This window comes from Osmia bicornis, chromosome 6 (assembly GCF_907164935.1).
Source record: "Osmia bicornis bicornis chromosome 6, iOsmBic2.1, whole genome shotgun sequence".
In the NCBI taxonomy this organism is placed as follows: Eukaryota; Metazoa; Arthropoda; class Insecta; order Hymenoptera; family Megachilidae; genus Osmia; species Osmia bicornis.
The window spans coordinates 6,121,959-6,138,238 of NC_060221.1; the positions used below are offsets into that span (position 1 = coordinate 6,121,959).

Below are 16,280 nucleotides of genomic sequence, written 5' to 3' on the forward strand. Positions count from 1 at the left end.
GAAAAAAAAAGTGAACGTACACGTAGGTACGTGTGTAAAAAACACGCGGATTGAGGGATCTGCGTGGAAAAGGGAAAGAGAATGGTGAACCGTGAAAAGTCAGATGTCGAGATCGTTTTCCACGATACGGCAGCTGAATCGTCAACGAGCGGTTAAAATATTTGTCCTAGCAACTATTTATTCGGCGATACGAATTGAACAGCTCGATTGGCGAGCACGTTTGCGAACGAATATCCTGTCGACAAACAACGATATCGAGCGACGAGGAAAAAATTGCTTCGCGCTTTTACCCACGAACGTAAAAACATGGAGGAAAAGGAAAGAAAAAAAAGAGTGGAAATCGAGAAGGATGGTTCAGGAAATAAGGGAGAGACGGTGGATGGATAAACAGAGGGACGAAGATACAACTAGCTGAATCGAGAGGATTCTTATCCATCGGAGCATTGAACTCGCTAGGGGTTGATTCGCTAGACGAGACGCTGGCACCGAGGGGTCACTGCTCCTACCGCGGTTCGTAAAACGCGGACAAGCGTTACCCATAATGGAAATTTAATGAATTTGACGAATAATTGTGTCAATGGATAATTGCGTTAACGCTGCTCGAACGAGCACCAGGTTCCAGGCCAGGACTTCCTCGCTCCACTTCGCTCGCTACAACAAATCGTGGCCCCGTTTTGGCCCTGTTTCACCGCCAACCCCCCTCTCGCTCGCGCTGTTCCCCTTGGCTTATTTCATTGCCACTTCATCGAATTTTTCTTCGTTTTTTCCTTTCCGCTTCTCGCCTCGGCTCTGGCCGCCAACGAAGGAAACTCAACGCGGAAAAACGGTATCAGCCGGCCCGCCTAATCGAATCTATTCCGGTTTTACGAGTTCGCACCAACGATGAAACTCATCTGCTGGGTATAATGTAATGTGTAGCAGACACCTTAGGGGTGGATTCATTCATAAATACAGTAGAACTCTGCTTCCCTCAATTTGTAGATAAGACGATTTCAATAATTGAATCAATAATTAAGGATTAGAACGTACTAATGAAGTCTATTAACAGTTCGACAGCTGGTGTCACTTTGAGGTTTAGTATTTCATGTGACTATTTTTATCTACTTGTCGACGTTTTTCTTACAACAGCTTTCATTTACAATTAAATTTTCATTCTGGCTGAATAAGAAAAGTAAATATTGTCTCATTCATTAACACTATAATTAATAGTGCTCATTAAATTTTCATTGAAAATTAAAAGAAATGAAATATAAACTGGCACATATCTGTGTTTAAAAAAATTAATAAATTCTAGAATTTAAAACAAAAAATTAGAAATCAGTTACCTGAAAATGAGTTTTATATAACATATTAAAGAAAGCTTGCAATTTTCACATAAACAATTTTGTTATTCATTTCGTACCACGAATCTTAGAAATACAATACTCGTAGTTGGAAAACAAGATCGAGTCAGGTACGTCTTTATATGAGCCTTATTTTTTATCGCTTCCAAGTGGTGAATCCATCACTCAAGTGGGTTTCACGTACTAGGTTGCACCCCGTGTACATCGAGTAACTCACGAGCAACCCTTTTCGTCGATCGCGAACGTGAAATACGATCGCGCAGCGTCGAGCTGTCGATTCCATTGTAGCGATTTCACCAGCATCGAACGCTCTTTCCTTCCTCTTTTTCCGTTTTCCTCCATTCTCTTTCTTTTTTCCATTTCTCCCCATCCCCCCCATTTTTTATTCTTCTATCCCAACTATTCTCTCGATCGTTCGTTACACCACAGCGAGATTGTTTTCCTTACCTCTGTTTTGTTCTGTTTCCACCCTGTAGTCCCTGTCGTCTCCGTTTCCCACCCTTTCTCCGAGGGCAACATTTTATTATTTTTTCCATTTTTCTCGTTTTGTTTTTTTCTTCATTCTTTTAAATCCTATCCCCCGATACACATGCACTTACACGACCGCATGAAAAATGCAAGTCGTCCCGCTGGAGCGTGTCGCAACTTCGTCGCCTGCGTTTTTCTCTCTCGTGGCTTTCTTTTCTCTTCTTGCGTTCCCCACTTCCGGCTAACGTTTCTACTCTTTTCTTTCCCTTCCCTTCCTCGTTCGTATCGTGGTCGTTGATATTTCTCTGTTTCCTTTTTTTTTTCTTTCTTTCTTTACTTCTGCCTTCCAACGAAGAGCCGGTGTGTTACGATTGTCATTTTTCATGCGGCATGGCCGCGACGTTCTGTCGTGCTGGCAGCAGACCCCCGTTTCAATGGGTCGCCACTTGAAATGCGGATCGTCCCTTTATACGGGATATGGAGTAATTCTCTGGAGCAAGCGACCCGATTTATTCACGGGCTCGCCGTTTCTTACGCAACCGGCAATTCTTCGCGCCCGGGACTACCCTCCGCTGCGCTGGCCCGAGAAAATGTTGTCCCCCGACCGCAGAACGAAAGAATCTCCGGCGAAGGAGGGAAACAGAGAGATAGAAAGAGAGAGAGAAAGAGAAAAGAGACGACAAGGGTGCTGGGGCGTTTAATTACTTCTGAATCCATGCTTCCTGCTGTTGCTGTTGTTGTTCGCGCTAAACAAAACAAGCAGATTTATCGCGACGACCGTGTCGTCTCGTTCTCAACACTGTAATCCCCGCACGATTCTCGATCTGGCTAATTTGCCTGGTTGTTTGTCATCCACGGACAATCGAGTACCTTCTTGCATTCTCGAGAGATACTTTCGTCTCCCTTTTCGTTTTCGAGCGCGGACGAAACCATTTAACCCCGGGGACACTGAATGCACCAGAAATGCCGAGACATTTTCAGTTCTGCCTGCGTTATCGTTCTTTAAATATTTTGTTCGACGATGTTTAAAAATGTACAAAAGGTTTCCTTCTATAGTTTTTAAATGATTTTGAAAGTATTTAACCATAGGACACTGGGATTTTCAATTTTATTGTAATTATTTTTTAATTTCTTATTCAGCAATTATTGAAAAATATGCAAATGGTATTCTACGTGAATTTCGAAAATCTTTCAATTCTAGAACACTAAAACTCGAAAATGTCGATAGATTTACAATTTTGTTACCATTATTTCAAAATTTCTTATTTGTCAGTTATAAAAAATATGCAGAAATATGATTTAAAATGATTACCAATGAAACGTGTCACTTGATCGATGCATCAACACTCGTGAACAGTTGGAAATGAGCCGGTGTTCGGTGTGCAAGGGTTAAATATCAGCCTTCCCTTGTAGGTTGCTTGGGCGTTTTAATAGTCGTCCGCTAATGAATTCGCCAGGATTTTCTTAAACGCGCTGGCACACCCGCTGCCAATTGCATCGGCGATTAAATTACGAGCGGACGGGCAAAGGTGAGGCACGGGGTCGCAAATGAAATTCCAAGAGTCTGCCAGAAATCTTAATTCTCCGTCGTCTTATGCTTAGTCGTTTTCTACCAGAGAGGCGTTCGACAGTGTTTGGATGACGGGAGAAGGGTTGTTTCGTCAGCTACTGCAACCGGGTAGTTGTGAATTTTCTCTGATTCTGAATAGTAGAGTTACTTAGGAAAATGGGCTCGCTGGCAATGCCGTTGTTCGGGGTGAGTTAGCATCTTGAGAAATTGGATTTAGTTTTCGAACAAAGCGTTCGTGGCTTTCGGCTTTGATAACATCTAAATAAGATCTAACTGAATTTAGAACGCGAATAGCATGTTTTTCCAAAATTTCAACACACTTGAAATTCACACGTGCGCCATAAAATTCTATTAAATATGTAGCTTTTATTTTGCATATTTTGCATAATTCATGTACTCTGCATTTTAAAAAATATTTTCAACCTTGCGTTGCACTGGCGGAAAATATACAATCTTACAAATTCTTTGAAATATCCACCACTTTTTTGCAACAGTTTTTTTTAATTGCACCGGGAAAAGAGTGACTTGCAATACTTGTGTGCACCGCTCTGTGTTATATTTGCATATTTTTACTCGAATATCTTATTTGGTGCAATTCAAAAGAAAAATTATTATAAAGAAAACGTTGGACAGAAGATTATTACACTTTCTATACCAAGTTCACTAAAAATCTGTTCAGACAATCTCAACCCCTATCATTCCTCTAAATCAATTTCAATCATTCTGTTGATCTTTCAAATTCTATCTTTATGTCCAACCTACAAGAGTTTTCCAAAAAATCAATAGAGGTAATAAGTTTACACGTTGAGCTGACGTCTCGCGAAGGTGCAGGAATCGTCGGAAAGTAGTCGAGGGGATATTCTTAAACATTCGCTGCCAATCGTATCGACGATGAAATTACGAGGGCCGAGCAAAAGGCTGAACGAGTCAAGACGGGGTTGGCAAATGAAATTCCAGCGAACGGAATCCGGCAGAAATCTTAACGATCTCTGTTATCTAGCTGGGACAACGTGCCGCGGCGACTTGGATCGCGGCTGAAGGAAGTTGGTGCAATTTAAATCGTCTCGCGAACCCTCCTCGTAACCTGACCCCCACCCCTCGTATGACGTTTAAAATGCCTCTGTGTCCGATTAAATCTTAACAACCTAATTTCCCGAGGCCCCTGCCTCTATTTCGATGCTCAACCCTTTCGATCCCACCCTCTCAACTTTCCTCCCGTTGCTATTTTCCATTCCTTGCACCCTTTTCCGTTCCCTTTTGATTTTCTCGATTCGACGCTGAAATTGGAAGCGTTGTTGGCCGATCAGCAAAAGCTTCCCAACGTTGAAATTACCTTCTTTTATGTACGGAATTGGGCCACTCGGACACCTGTGGGGCAGCCATCACTGATTGGATCTAATCGTGCAACCCCTTTGACAGGATCGCGCTTCGCCTAGTGAGACGAAGCATGATGGATATTTGTTTCGTCGCTGGCAGAACAATATGCGAGAAATTATAATTATATTATTATAAATGAAGAATAATTTTTTGCCAGCTTAAAAAATAAGGACATAAATTTGGTATGCCATTTTTCTTCTTAAAATACCAAATTTTATTAACACGTGTCACGTTATATTTTAACTGCATGGCAGGGTACGTGTTAAAAGTAATAAAAATTGTTAAGTGATTAATCACACCTAAATCAGATTTTAATATTTTTATATGGAGAATAATTTCTGTTCTGTTCTTGATAAGATTGGTTCTTGAAATATTACAGAGAAACCTGGCATAGGTAGCCGAGTACAATTGGAACGCACTTTCGTTCATTGAGAATTAATGTTAAATGACTTCGTGAGAAATTCAGGCACCCTTGTTCAGATCTTTCCGTTATTGTTACCGTCATTTTTCCTTCTGACTGAAACCAAACGTAAACTGCTTCACACACCTCACAAGAGTATTCACAGTTTTAATAACTTTGACCGCGACGTATTAAATAATGATAAGAAATAAGAGCTGAACAAATGTGGGTATTACATTGGACAATAAGAAACTAATAGCAACGCAATCGCGAAGGACAAAAAGCAATTTTAACTTTCGAGGTGGAACACAAAATTCCTTGCAGCGTGTTTCGATCGACCAATCGATGTCCGAAGTAATAAAACAATCAGGGAAAGAAAAACAGAAAATTGTCGGTAACACGAGAAAATTAACAGCGTGAACGGTGAAACGGGAGCAAAGTTTCAACTTTCGATATAAATTTTCTGTAAACTGCAAAACTCTGTAAATACATTTCAATCGTTCATTCGACGGGAGGGGGGAGAGAGAAGAAAATTGTCGTCGGTGGATACGTTTAAAAGCAAACGAAATAGCAACAACTGTGAAAAATGCGTTTAATCGTCGAAGGGATTTCGTTGAACGCGAGAACTCGATTAACAACGACCACATCGTACAAAGTCTGATCACGCAATAATTCTTGGTCTCGCCCTTTTTACCCGGTTGTGGATTTAAATATCGTTCAAGAGATTGTATCTGCACGACCGGCAGAATATTAGGTCCCGTTTACCTCTAGTCAGATTCATTTCGCCCAGTTTATGCGCCGTTTGCTTGTTGTGCCCTGAATTGAATCCAAAGTAGTGGATCTGTTTTAGACAGGTCTATTGAGAAACCTCCAACCCTTTTGCGATTGCTATTGATGACAAACACGGACGTACCTCTGCAATTGCACAGCAGGAATCATTGTTGATGTTCTGTGATCTCTGGTAACGATCATTCTCATTTAGACTATTGACTTTCCCTCGGGAAAATGTCGGGTAACTTTTTGCTTTCTTATTATAGGATGGACATACGTCGGGTAAATGAAATGATATTTAAAAATTAGCGGTAACGGTTATCAATGTAAGAATATTAAGATATTAGGGTACTAGAATACTAGAATACCAAAATATTAGAATATTAGAAACGAATTTCGTGACAAAAAGCAATATTACTTGATTTCCAAATCAATTACAATAAAAATTGCACAAAAAATGTAGTTACTAATCAATTAAACTTGAATTACCGAACAAATACTACCAACAAAAAGATCCGTGTATAGGTAAAATTTTAGTTGTCCGCAATTGAAATATTTTGATGAAAATTTTTTAAACAATATAACTCCAAAAGCGCATTCTCCTTTTTTCTATTTTGCTGCGAAATAGTTATCGATAAATGTACAGTGAAACACAAACCATGTCAATGGGAATTTTGCTGGTGAAAAAAAGTTGACATTTTGATGGGTTTATATAGGTAACTGAAAAAAGGGATATCTAGGAAAAAGTCGAGGGTATTCAGAATACAATCGTTGAATTTATAGAATAAAAAATTCAAACGTTTTTTCGGATTACTACGTTGAGGGTGAAAAAAGCTCTATTGAGTGGAGTGATACATGTTTTCAAAAAGTGAAATATTTCCATTGGAATTTTTATTCAATTGTGTTCAAAGAAACATAAGCACCTCGAAGAATGCAATGCAGAGATATTACAAGCACGTAGCCAACGAAAATTTCAACATTTCTGTTGTATTTTCTTTGTAATTAAACATGCTAATTCCTCTTTATTTTACTTTGATTACAACAGCATGTGCAATTATTTACACCAGAGGGAAAAATTCTGAAAATTACAAAAATGATAAAGATCTCATAATTTGCAGAATTTTTATCTCTTCTGTAAACAAATTATTTATCGTTATCTATATAATTCGCTTGAAATAAAACAAAGAAAACATAGCATTTTACAACGAATAATCTATAAAATATTAGAATATTATTTTTCTATTTTCCAGACAATATCTCTGCAATAATTTTCATATTATCGATGAATTGGTACGAACGAAACACTTTTACCGCAATTTATTAAACATTGCTGCAATAAAAATGTTACGCAAATTACCATAAAAAGCGAGCTTTATAATTGAAGAAAATCAATCTTATTTCCATGGATCTCTTCCACCAATCACGTTATCTTTGCCTCAAAATAATATATACACCGCTAACTTTTTTTTTCTACCTCTACCCCTTTCGCGAAACTCTTCAGAAAACTCAGGAAGTCTATCTGCATTAATTTCAACTCGTCTCGTTAATTCGCGACGGAATGCGAAACATTTCTCGAACCGTACTCTTTCCGAATACCTACCCCTAACACTCTTTACAACACGATTTAACGAGGAACGCCGCTTCTACGCGTTTAAAAAATAAAACAGACAAAAAGGAAATATAAAGAAGGGTCGAAAGATATGCTCGCATTATATCGCGTGCGGTTGCATTTACCAAACAGCGAGGTCGCGACAAAATAGATCCCGTTCCCAACAATTCGCCCGCGTATCCCCAGCAATTTTTCTCACCTCCATTCAAACCAACGATACAATTTGCCCCAGTTGCACCTGTACAATACCGTGTGAATTATTTCATAACAAATGTAAATCCCACCTGCCGGATTTGTAATAAATATGGACAAGTTTGCGGTTAACAGTTTCACGCGTTCCTAAAGCTGAAAGCCGCAAGCTTTCCCTATTCTTCTGTTTTACGTTGATAAACAATGTTAGCGATGATTAATATCGATGTAATGAATTTCATTGAAAAAGAAGATACTTGTGTCATTCATTCAAAAATGAAAGGGGTAAGAAAATTCTAAATTATACTGGTAATTTTTATTGGAAAATTAGTAATTGTAGTAAACTAATATGTTTAATTGGAAAATCAAAATTTTTAATTAAAAAATTAGTAATCCTTCGTACATTGCTAGGTACACTCGCGATCAAGTTAGATCTTCTTAGGGAAAATAGCGATATAGGGGAAGTAAATACAATATCAATATTAAACATAATTTATAGAAAAAAATAATATAATTTTTAGTTATTAAATATTATAAGATTTAGGATATAATTTAACTCGGGATATCCGAATTCTTCCTAGGGAAGCTTGCTTTGCTTGCGAGTGAAGACAATAGATATGTATATCTAATCAGACGCAGTAGAAATACTTATATTTAGTCAGACATAGAATAAAGGATCCATTTTTATATCTGGTTTTATAATCTTTTTTTTTAATTATCAGTGTAATTGAAACTATTAAAACTATTTTATTTGCATTTATACATATGAACATGGAAACCACCCCAAGTGTCCCAAAAGTATGAAAAATGTTTTGACCGTCTACTTCCAAGACCATATCGGCATCTCACTGAAATCTAAAGGAGACACTCGGGGGGCTTCCTCTACATCGGAAGACGGAATAATTCATATCGAGATAATTCGTACTAAATCATTAGATGGTCGTTGATACATAAGTATGATAAATAACAAAAATCGACGATCTGTTGCAGGAATTTGCTCCGGCTTGCGAGAGGTGCGCGTCAAGATACCGACGGCCGTGAAGAAAGGTGGCACCGCGGTACTGAACTGCTGGTACGACACCGAGGGGGATCCTTTATACGCCGTCAAGTGGTACAAAGTGACTCGAGAGTTTTATCGCTATGCCCCGAACGAGACCCCGGTCGTCAAGACTTTCCCCATCGGGAACTTGACGGTGAAGGTGAGCATCGAATTGCCTCCTTTCTCATTCCCTCGTCGACTTGTAGGCTTCGACAAGTCTCCCACTCTCTCGAGCCAACCCGACGCCAGGGCGAAAAAAAGAAAGACTCCCCCAAGCAATGGGGAGAGAGCAACCCCGGCGAGGATTTATCGTAGTCGGCAAAAGTTGGATGGAACAATAACCGAACGCTGTAAAATATGGCGAGCAGATATCCCTCCCTTCAACCCTGCTGAAACGTTCCTCGGTTCTGTCTGGCCTCCCTAATGAGCACCGGCAAAAGAGAGATGCTCGCGGAGCAGCGCCGTCAATCCGTCGGTGAATTATTCCACCCTCTTTCAGCCAGTTTTACGAGGTTGCCTCTCTATTTAGCAGGAGCAGCCTTACGAAAGACCTCGACGTGACTATTATCTCGCGATATCAACGCGATCGTTCGCGACGATATCGTAAACACGAGGTGGGGTGAATGTGCTCGTTGATCGGCGAGGGTGAAACGGCTTCTTCGACACGGACGATCGGGTCGAGTTGTCTGTTCTTGATAGACGGCCCAGACGATCGAGGTAAAGTGATCGTAGGTAATATCGTGGGAAGTGATTTTTCCACTCGCCAAGATGTTTTGTGCTTCGTCTGAACTACTTAACCCCTTCGTCTTACGATCTCTTTGATCGTCACTGAGGAAATTAACAAAACGGCGATGGTTTCTTTTAATTCTAGAAGGATGGTATTATTCAAGTAAATAGCATTTATTTTTTACTCTGAAATGTCGAGGATAAAACTAAAAAATGATCTGAAATTAAATTAAAATTCTGGCTATTTCGGCGAGCCACCGTCCGAGGGTTGAAAATTAAAATTATGCGCGTCGCTGTAGAAATGTTCAAACAGACCTTATCACTTATATTGTTCTATTATAGTCCTATTCAATTTATTTTAATCTATTTAAATCTCTCTACTCCTGTTATTATCATTTCTTATTTATCATTCGCTTTGTATACAAAGATCAATCTAAGGTGAGGGGTGTTACCTTTAATAACGATGGGATTAAACGGGACAAACGGTAAGATAGAAACCGTGCGGAAGGGATGCATTCATAAATCTTTATTCTCATTTAAATAAGTTTTCTGTTAGCGGGCGGAATCATTTGCATATTTCTCAATCTCCAGATTCAATTACCAGCTCCTTGCTTCTATCAGAATCAACAGATTTATCAACAGCTGGCCCCATTCGAATGTACAAAGTCGTGAAATGAAAGATTGATAAATGAAAGTTGAGCCGGGTACGACTTTGCGTTTGTTTCGTTTCCCGGTTCGATATTGTAAGTGGTCGGAAGTATCGACGGATACGTTTCGCCATAATGGTTACCTAGTCCTTCATCCTGTCCCTCGTTTGCTCGTTTTTCACTTGGAAAAGTGTAAAGTTTGTATATCGGGAAACAGTCGAACATTGGCTGTCCTAAATGTATCGGGAAACAATCGTAGAAGAGCTGGTAAGATTGTAAAATAAGAGATTATATGTGTCATTCAGTGGAGGAGAAGCAGTTACCGAACCAATATAGAATAGTTCATATTTTCTACGGTGTCTGGCATCGTAAAGTGGTTACGAGGCAATTTCGATGAAACTCACCTGGCAAATGGGGTATTGAAATATATTTGATACACTATTGAACAGTTTCTATCAATGCTTAACTCTCGGACAGCGAATGACTCGATAGTAGAATTTCTATCTTATATGCCATTAAGCAAATTTTCACATTAGATTTTGCAATTACACTGCTATATAATAATTAAAAAGAAAATATATATTTATTGTATAATTAAAGAATTATTATTTGGGCTCTTCAAGCCTACCAATCAGAAGTATTAAATTGTTACAGTTTAATAATCATTAAGCTTGGTAATGAATGGCTATTGCAAAGCTCCACCTTTCTAGAGTTAAAGCTAGATCCTGAATAACACAGCATTTACCATTTGTTAACTCTTATCACTCTAATCACTTATTTGCATTTATATGTATTTCTTAATAATCAACCACCCTGTAAAAATTATCTGACGTCTTTCTATAGCAAGTTGAAGTTCGGAAAATGAATAGGCGCCAGGGGTTGGCAAACAAGTTGTAATATTCTTGAAGCGATAAGGGTTAAATATTCGCCGCTTCGAAGTTCTTTTCCCCGTGTGTAAGATAGTGGTTCGGAGAAAGCAGCTTCATAATCGACCTAAATTTTAACCTGGACGGAGTATATTTCTTCTTTTTCGACAGACTCTGCTTCCTTTGGAAGTAGTAGAACCGCTTGGAACAGGCTAATTAGATCTCGCTTTTCCACGGTTTACGGGAGATACTTTTTTCCTCAGGTATAAAACTGATAAAACGAGCAGCGAATGTTATTTTAATCGTGCTTTTGACTTTTGCAAAAAAATATTCAGCTCTGCTTCTTTTTTCGAAAATACAGCTGAACTTCTGGGAATAAGTTCTAAAAAAATATATACATTATCAAGTAATTACTTAGCGTTGTTCCGATTACGCAATTGCTCGTTTCGCAGAGAAAAATTCAGATTATGCGTGCGTACAATTTTCATCGTCGAATATTCCGCGAATCAGTAAATATCTAACGAGAACCAACGGATAAACGCCAAATGTTTTTCAATTCTCCGCGTAGGAAGTTATTTGCTGCAGTTTCATCAGTTAGAACGACCCAGTATCACGGATTATATAGAATTCTTCATAAAATCGAAATATGAAAGCGGGGAAGTTAGTTGAACTCGAAATTCTAAATAGCCACGCGAATAATCTGTTGTTTAATAAACGCGAAACTACGCTGACGCGTTCTGCGGATGGAAAGAGCAAAAATGTATTCAGGTACAATATCGACCAAAAGTATAAAACCACCCTTTGATAAAAACGTGAAAGAAGTTATTTAATCTTTTAATGAAAATATGTAGAATTTATGCATAATTATATTTTTTCAAATATTAAATAAAATCCTTAATTACTTGAGATTATTATCAACTCTTGGAAAAGAAAGGGGTAAGAAAGGGTTGATTAAGCTTTCTATTTAAAAAATATTGAAAATATATCACTTTTCCACTTAGAAAATTTTTTAAAAATTATTTGTTGTATTATATATTAATTGAGATGCAGTAACTGGTAATTCTTAAGCATAATTATTTCAGTCATCCTTTATGGTCTTGTCACAAAACCAAATTTTGAGCATACAGTCCATTACTTTTAGCTAACAGTGTACGTTTATAAATTTATTAGTGCTTGAACTTCAACGATCGATATCATTTCACGCGTCCAAAGGATAATGAAGTTTGAAATTTTTAATGGAACTAGAAACACGGTTAATTAACATGTTCTGACTTTCGGGTAAAATCTATCGATTGCCTGGCAATATTGCGATTGGTTATCGTGTCTCAACCCATACCCATCAATACTTCATGATCCACGATTTACCATTAGTTTTCAATAACTTTATTATGAAACTAATAGCTGCAAATATTACCAGGTTAGATTCTATATTTGTATAAAGCTCAGATTTCGAGTTCTGAAAAATCAATTACAAGATGTTCACTCGGTAATCGTATATTTGATTTAGGAAATGAACTGCCTAATAAATTATAGCGATTTGAATAGACTCTATTTCGGTGAGATGATATCATGAGAAGTTGAATTTTTAACAAGTATGTCCGCAGAAATGAACCAAGACCGACGCGAAATTTAATTTTCCAAGCGTATCGAGTTTTCATTGACAGCGATCGGAGCTGATTTATCCTCTTCATTGCGATTGACGAATGAAAAGCTTTACATGTCTCCTTCTTTCGGAATACCGAATGCCGAGCACGTTTCAAGCGATCGGAACAAGTAATCAGGTCTGAAATCTAATTCAAAAATTACGATACAATATTCAATAGTAAGGAAAGTTTCGTTGCTGGAGCATAGTTAAATGGCTTACACCGAGCAAACTTAATTGGACGCCTATAGGGACCCATAACGCAATGTAAGAGAATTTCCCGAACGCTAATATCGCTGGATAGGGTTCAATTCTTGTTTCACATTAATTTCCTTGTCGATTATTGTACAATTTTACAAACTGCAATGTATCAAACGTATTCCTAATACAAAATTAATTGATTCTGTTACAGCTCGCATGGTAATCGAAACTAGATTATTATTACAAAGCGTCATAATTGATTTAGTTAGCAAGTGAACTGTAACCGATGGTATTAAACGCTTCCACCAGTTGCGAATACAAAATTAATTAATCTGGTTATATCCCATTTGCTAGTTGAGCCAATAAAAACGTTTCTATTAGTTTAATTCACCGCAAAAGATTAAGCAACAAATGCTTCTGTTTATTTAGGTATTGTGAGGTCATTAGTGATCCACGCAAAATGGGGTGTTTAATGTAAAAACTTACTCGTAGAATTTCGTATTTTGTTAAATTCTCTTTCGATAAGATAAGGGATAATTCAACTCTCGTAGAGTGAACTTCAGACAAAAAAAAGCTCTCTGCTTAAGAGTAGCACCCAGGGTAAGAATTTCTAAGTTGGAAGTCTTAGGTTCTTCAGTCCAAAGTCTTGTAAGTACCGTGCATCGCCGGCTCTGTGGACGAATCCTTGGTACATGTATATCTTGTATCAAAGCGGGTAGTGCAAGGAGTGAGTAAATGATGAGAAACATTTTCAAGTTCCATAAAATTTCAAAATTGGAAATCTTAAATCCCAAAAGCCCTAATTAAGGTTCATAAGTTTATCAAATTTCTAAGTTGGGTGTCTAAAGTCCTACAGCCTAAAGTCTAAGTCCCATGCGTCGCCGACTCTCCGGACGAGTCGTAGATGTCTACAAAGAAAAAGTTGTTAAGTCTCAGAAAATTGCTAACAATAAGTCGGAAGTCTTAAATCCTGTAACCTAAAGCCCAAGTCTTAGACATCTTCGCAAGAATCTTTGAGGTAAATAAGAATTTCATAGCCGTCTACCTTATTCACTAACGTCACTCCCAGATTACTATCATCCTTACAATTCCCCTTATTAAGTTCTTGGGGTCTCGATCTCGCAGCACGATACAGCTCATATACGGCCGGTCGTATCTCGGTGAACCCGTTAACCCGGACGCGGGGATCGTTTCACTGGAAACCCGCCCTAATATACAGGCAACGTAAACGCGCTCGTCGCAAGAAGCGGCGTCACTTTTTCATCGGTCCGGCTAAATCCTTCTAAACCCGTGTTACACCTCCCGCTAAAGCATGGCCCGTTGTTGTACCGGTGTTAGCCCGGGCAAGTTCTCGCGGCCTGGTGGAACGGGCTCGAATAAATCGCTCCGTGTCGCAGAGTTCCGCGGTAACCGGTGCTACCCGCGGCCAGTTACGAGAACGCGTAATTCCGCTCGTAAACTGCGCCAAAAAGGGTGCTCGGTGCAGTTCGCGAGCTTGCCAGGTTGGCTGGTATTCGCAGCCGAGAGTGACACCCAGTGCCCCAATCAATATCACCAAGGAGGTACTCATCGTTGGTCCAACGTTAGCTTCTTCTTGTTTCGACGTTCGTTTGCCTGGCGACGAAACAATGCGGCCTGTCTTTTGTCTTCCGGTCGATTGATCGATGCTTGCGGTTGTCCGTTGTTCTACTCTCTTCCCCTAGTTTTTTTTTTTTTTTTTATACTCCATGCATGCCACTCTGTGGTTGTGCCGGTGATAAATCCCCGGCAGATTCATCGAGGAAGATGAAGGACGGCTCTATATGCGTGTGTTTCTCTGTTGCAGAAATCCGAGAGCAACGCGACCCAGGTGACGCTGATGAACCTGGAGCTGGACGCGGCTGGTGTGTACAGCTGCGAGGTGTCGGCGGATGCGCCTTCCTTCCACACGGCCATCGTTTATGCCACCATGAACGTCGTTGGTAAGAAAACGCTGCTACTCGTGCATGGCTCGTGTTTCCATGAATAACGATACTAAATTATTATTACTGCGACGCGATATTTTTATCTTTTTTTTTTTTTCCTTTTAATATCATGACTGTCGCGTTAACTATAGATATGTACATGACTTTTCGTTTAGCTCGAATGGTTCACAAAAACTAAAACGTCATTGTCTGTCGGCTGTGAAAAGCAATGCATAACAATTGATCATTTCACTGTTTCTTAACGAGAACAATAGTAGAGTAGCGATTGAAACACGCGTGTGTGAAGTGGCATTGCCTCTTGTTAGCTTTCAGAGGCAATCTTCTCGACTGTACACGAGGCTGAATGTCACGCAGCCGGTCGACAGTGTTAGCTTGCAGCCGTTTTCGAACTGCGAATTAATGCCAGCCGCCGCCGGCTCGGTGGACTTAAGAGCTTACGCGAATCGCTGTGGACCGAGCCGAAGATAATACTGCGGGTATACGCGGCGGAATGAACGGGAATTAGGTGTCTTAGATGTACAGGGGATTGAAGCTACCTATCGATGCCTTTTGCTTCCTTTTTATCTCTACCGAACCCGCTGACTGCCGCTAGTTTATTTCGGTAATTCGTTTGCTTTTTCGACCACCACCAGTAAGGTGGAGAACGATTAAGAAGTAGATCTTTCCTTTTTTTTTTTTGTAATACCTTGTTGCTCGTTGGACGATAAATTACGCGGGTCATTAGGCACGAAATTTTTTATATCAGAGGTACATATATGTAGAAATTCATTTAATATATATATATAATATTTAAAATAAAATAAATTAGAATTATTAGATACCTATTGGTATTAATAATAAAAATACTATTAATCTTTCACTTGGGACAACTGTCAAAACAATTCGAAACTTTTATGTTATCAGGTTGTTATAAAAATCAGCAAAATCATTTAATATGGAAGAAATTAATTTATTTCAGTCGTGTTCTATTCAAATATTAAATTTATTTTTTGAACTATAAATAAGATTTAGATTTGTTAAACTTCAATTCCATGAATCGATAAAGATCTATTCTATATATGAAAGATTGAAACTGATTAACTTGTTTTATATTAAATGATTTTGCTGAATTTTATAACAATCTGATAACATAAAAGTTTCGAATTGTTTTGACAATTGCCCCAAATGAAAGATTAATAATACTTTTATTAATATCAATCAGGTATTTAATCATTTTATTTCATTTAAATTCTAGGAATTTATTTGATAGAAAATCTAAAAATTCATTTGATAGCAAATCTGAAATCAGACACAGGAAATATGGTGTGTTTCAAATAAATTGATTAATTTCAAAATTAGTTTGTCATTCTACTGTGATTAAATATTGAAGGTGTTGCATATTGTACTTAGTGTATTCTATAAATAATCTAGTGAGAAATGGAGTCTAAAATTAGACCGGAGTGTCCACTTTCATGTAATTGCTACGTAT

General features: G+C 38.5%; 1 protein-coding gene across 2 annotated transcripts in view; it reads left to right on the forward strand.

Annotated features, from left to right (window-relative positions):
- Positions 1-16,280, forward strand: part of LOC114876859 — a 60,303-nt gene that overhangs the window by 27,489 nt on the left and 16,534 nt on the right. For both annotated transcript variants that reach the window (XM_029188742.2, XM_029188741.2), the window contains exons 3-4: positions 8,718-8,926; positions 14,674-14,809. In XM_029188742.2, coding sequence (XP_029044575.1) covers positions 8,718-8,926; positions 14,674-14,809 — 345 coding nt within the window. The remainder of the gene's footprint in view (positions 1-8,717; positions 8,927-14,673; positions 14,810-16,280) is intronic.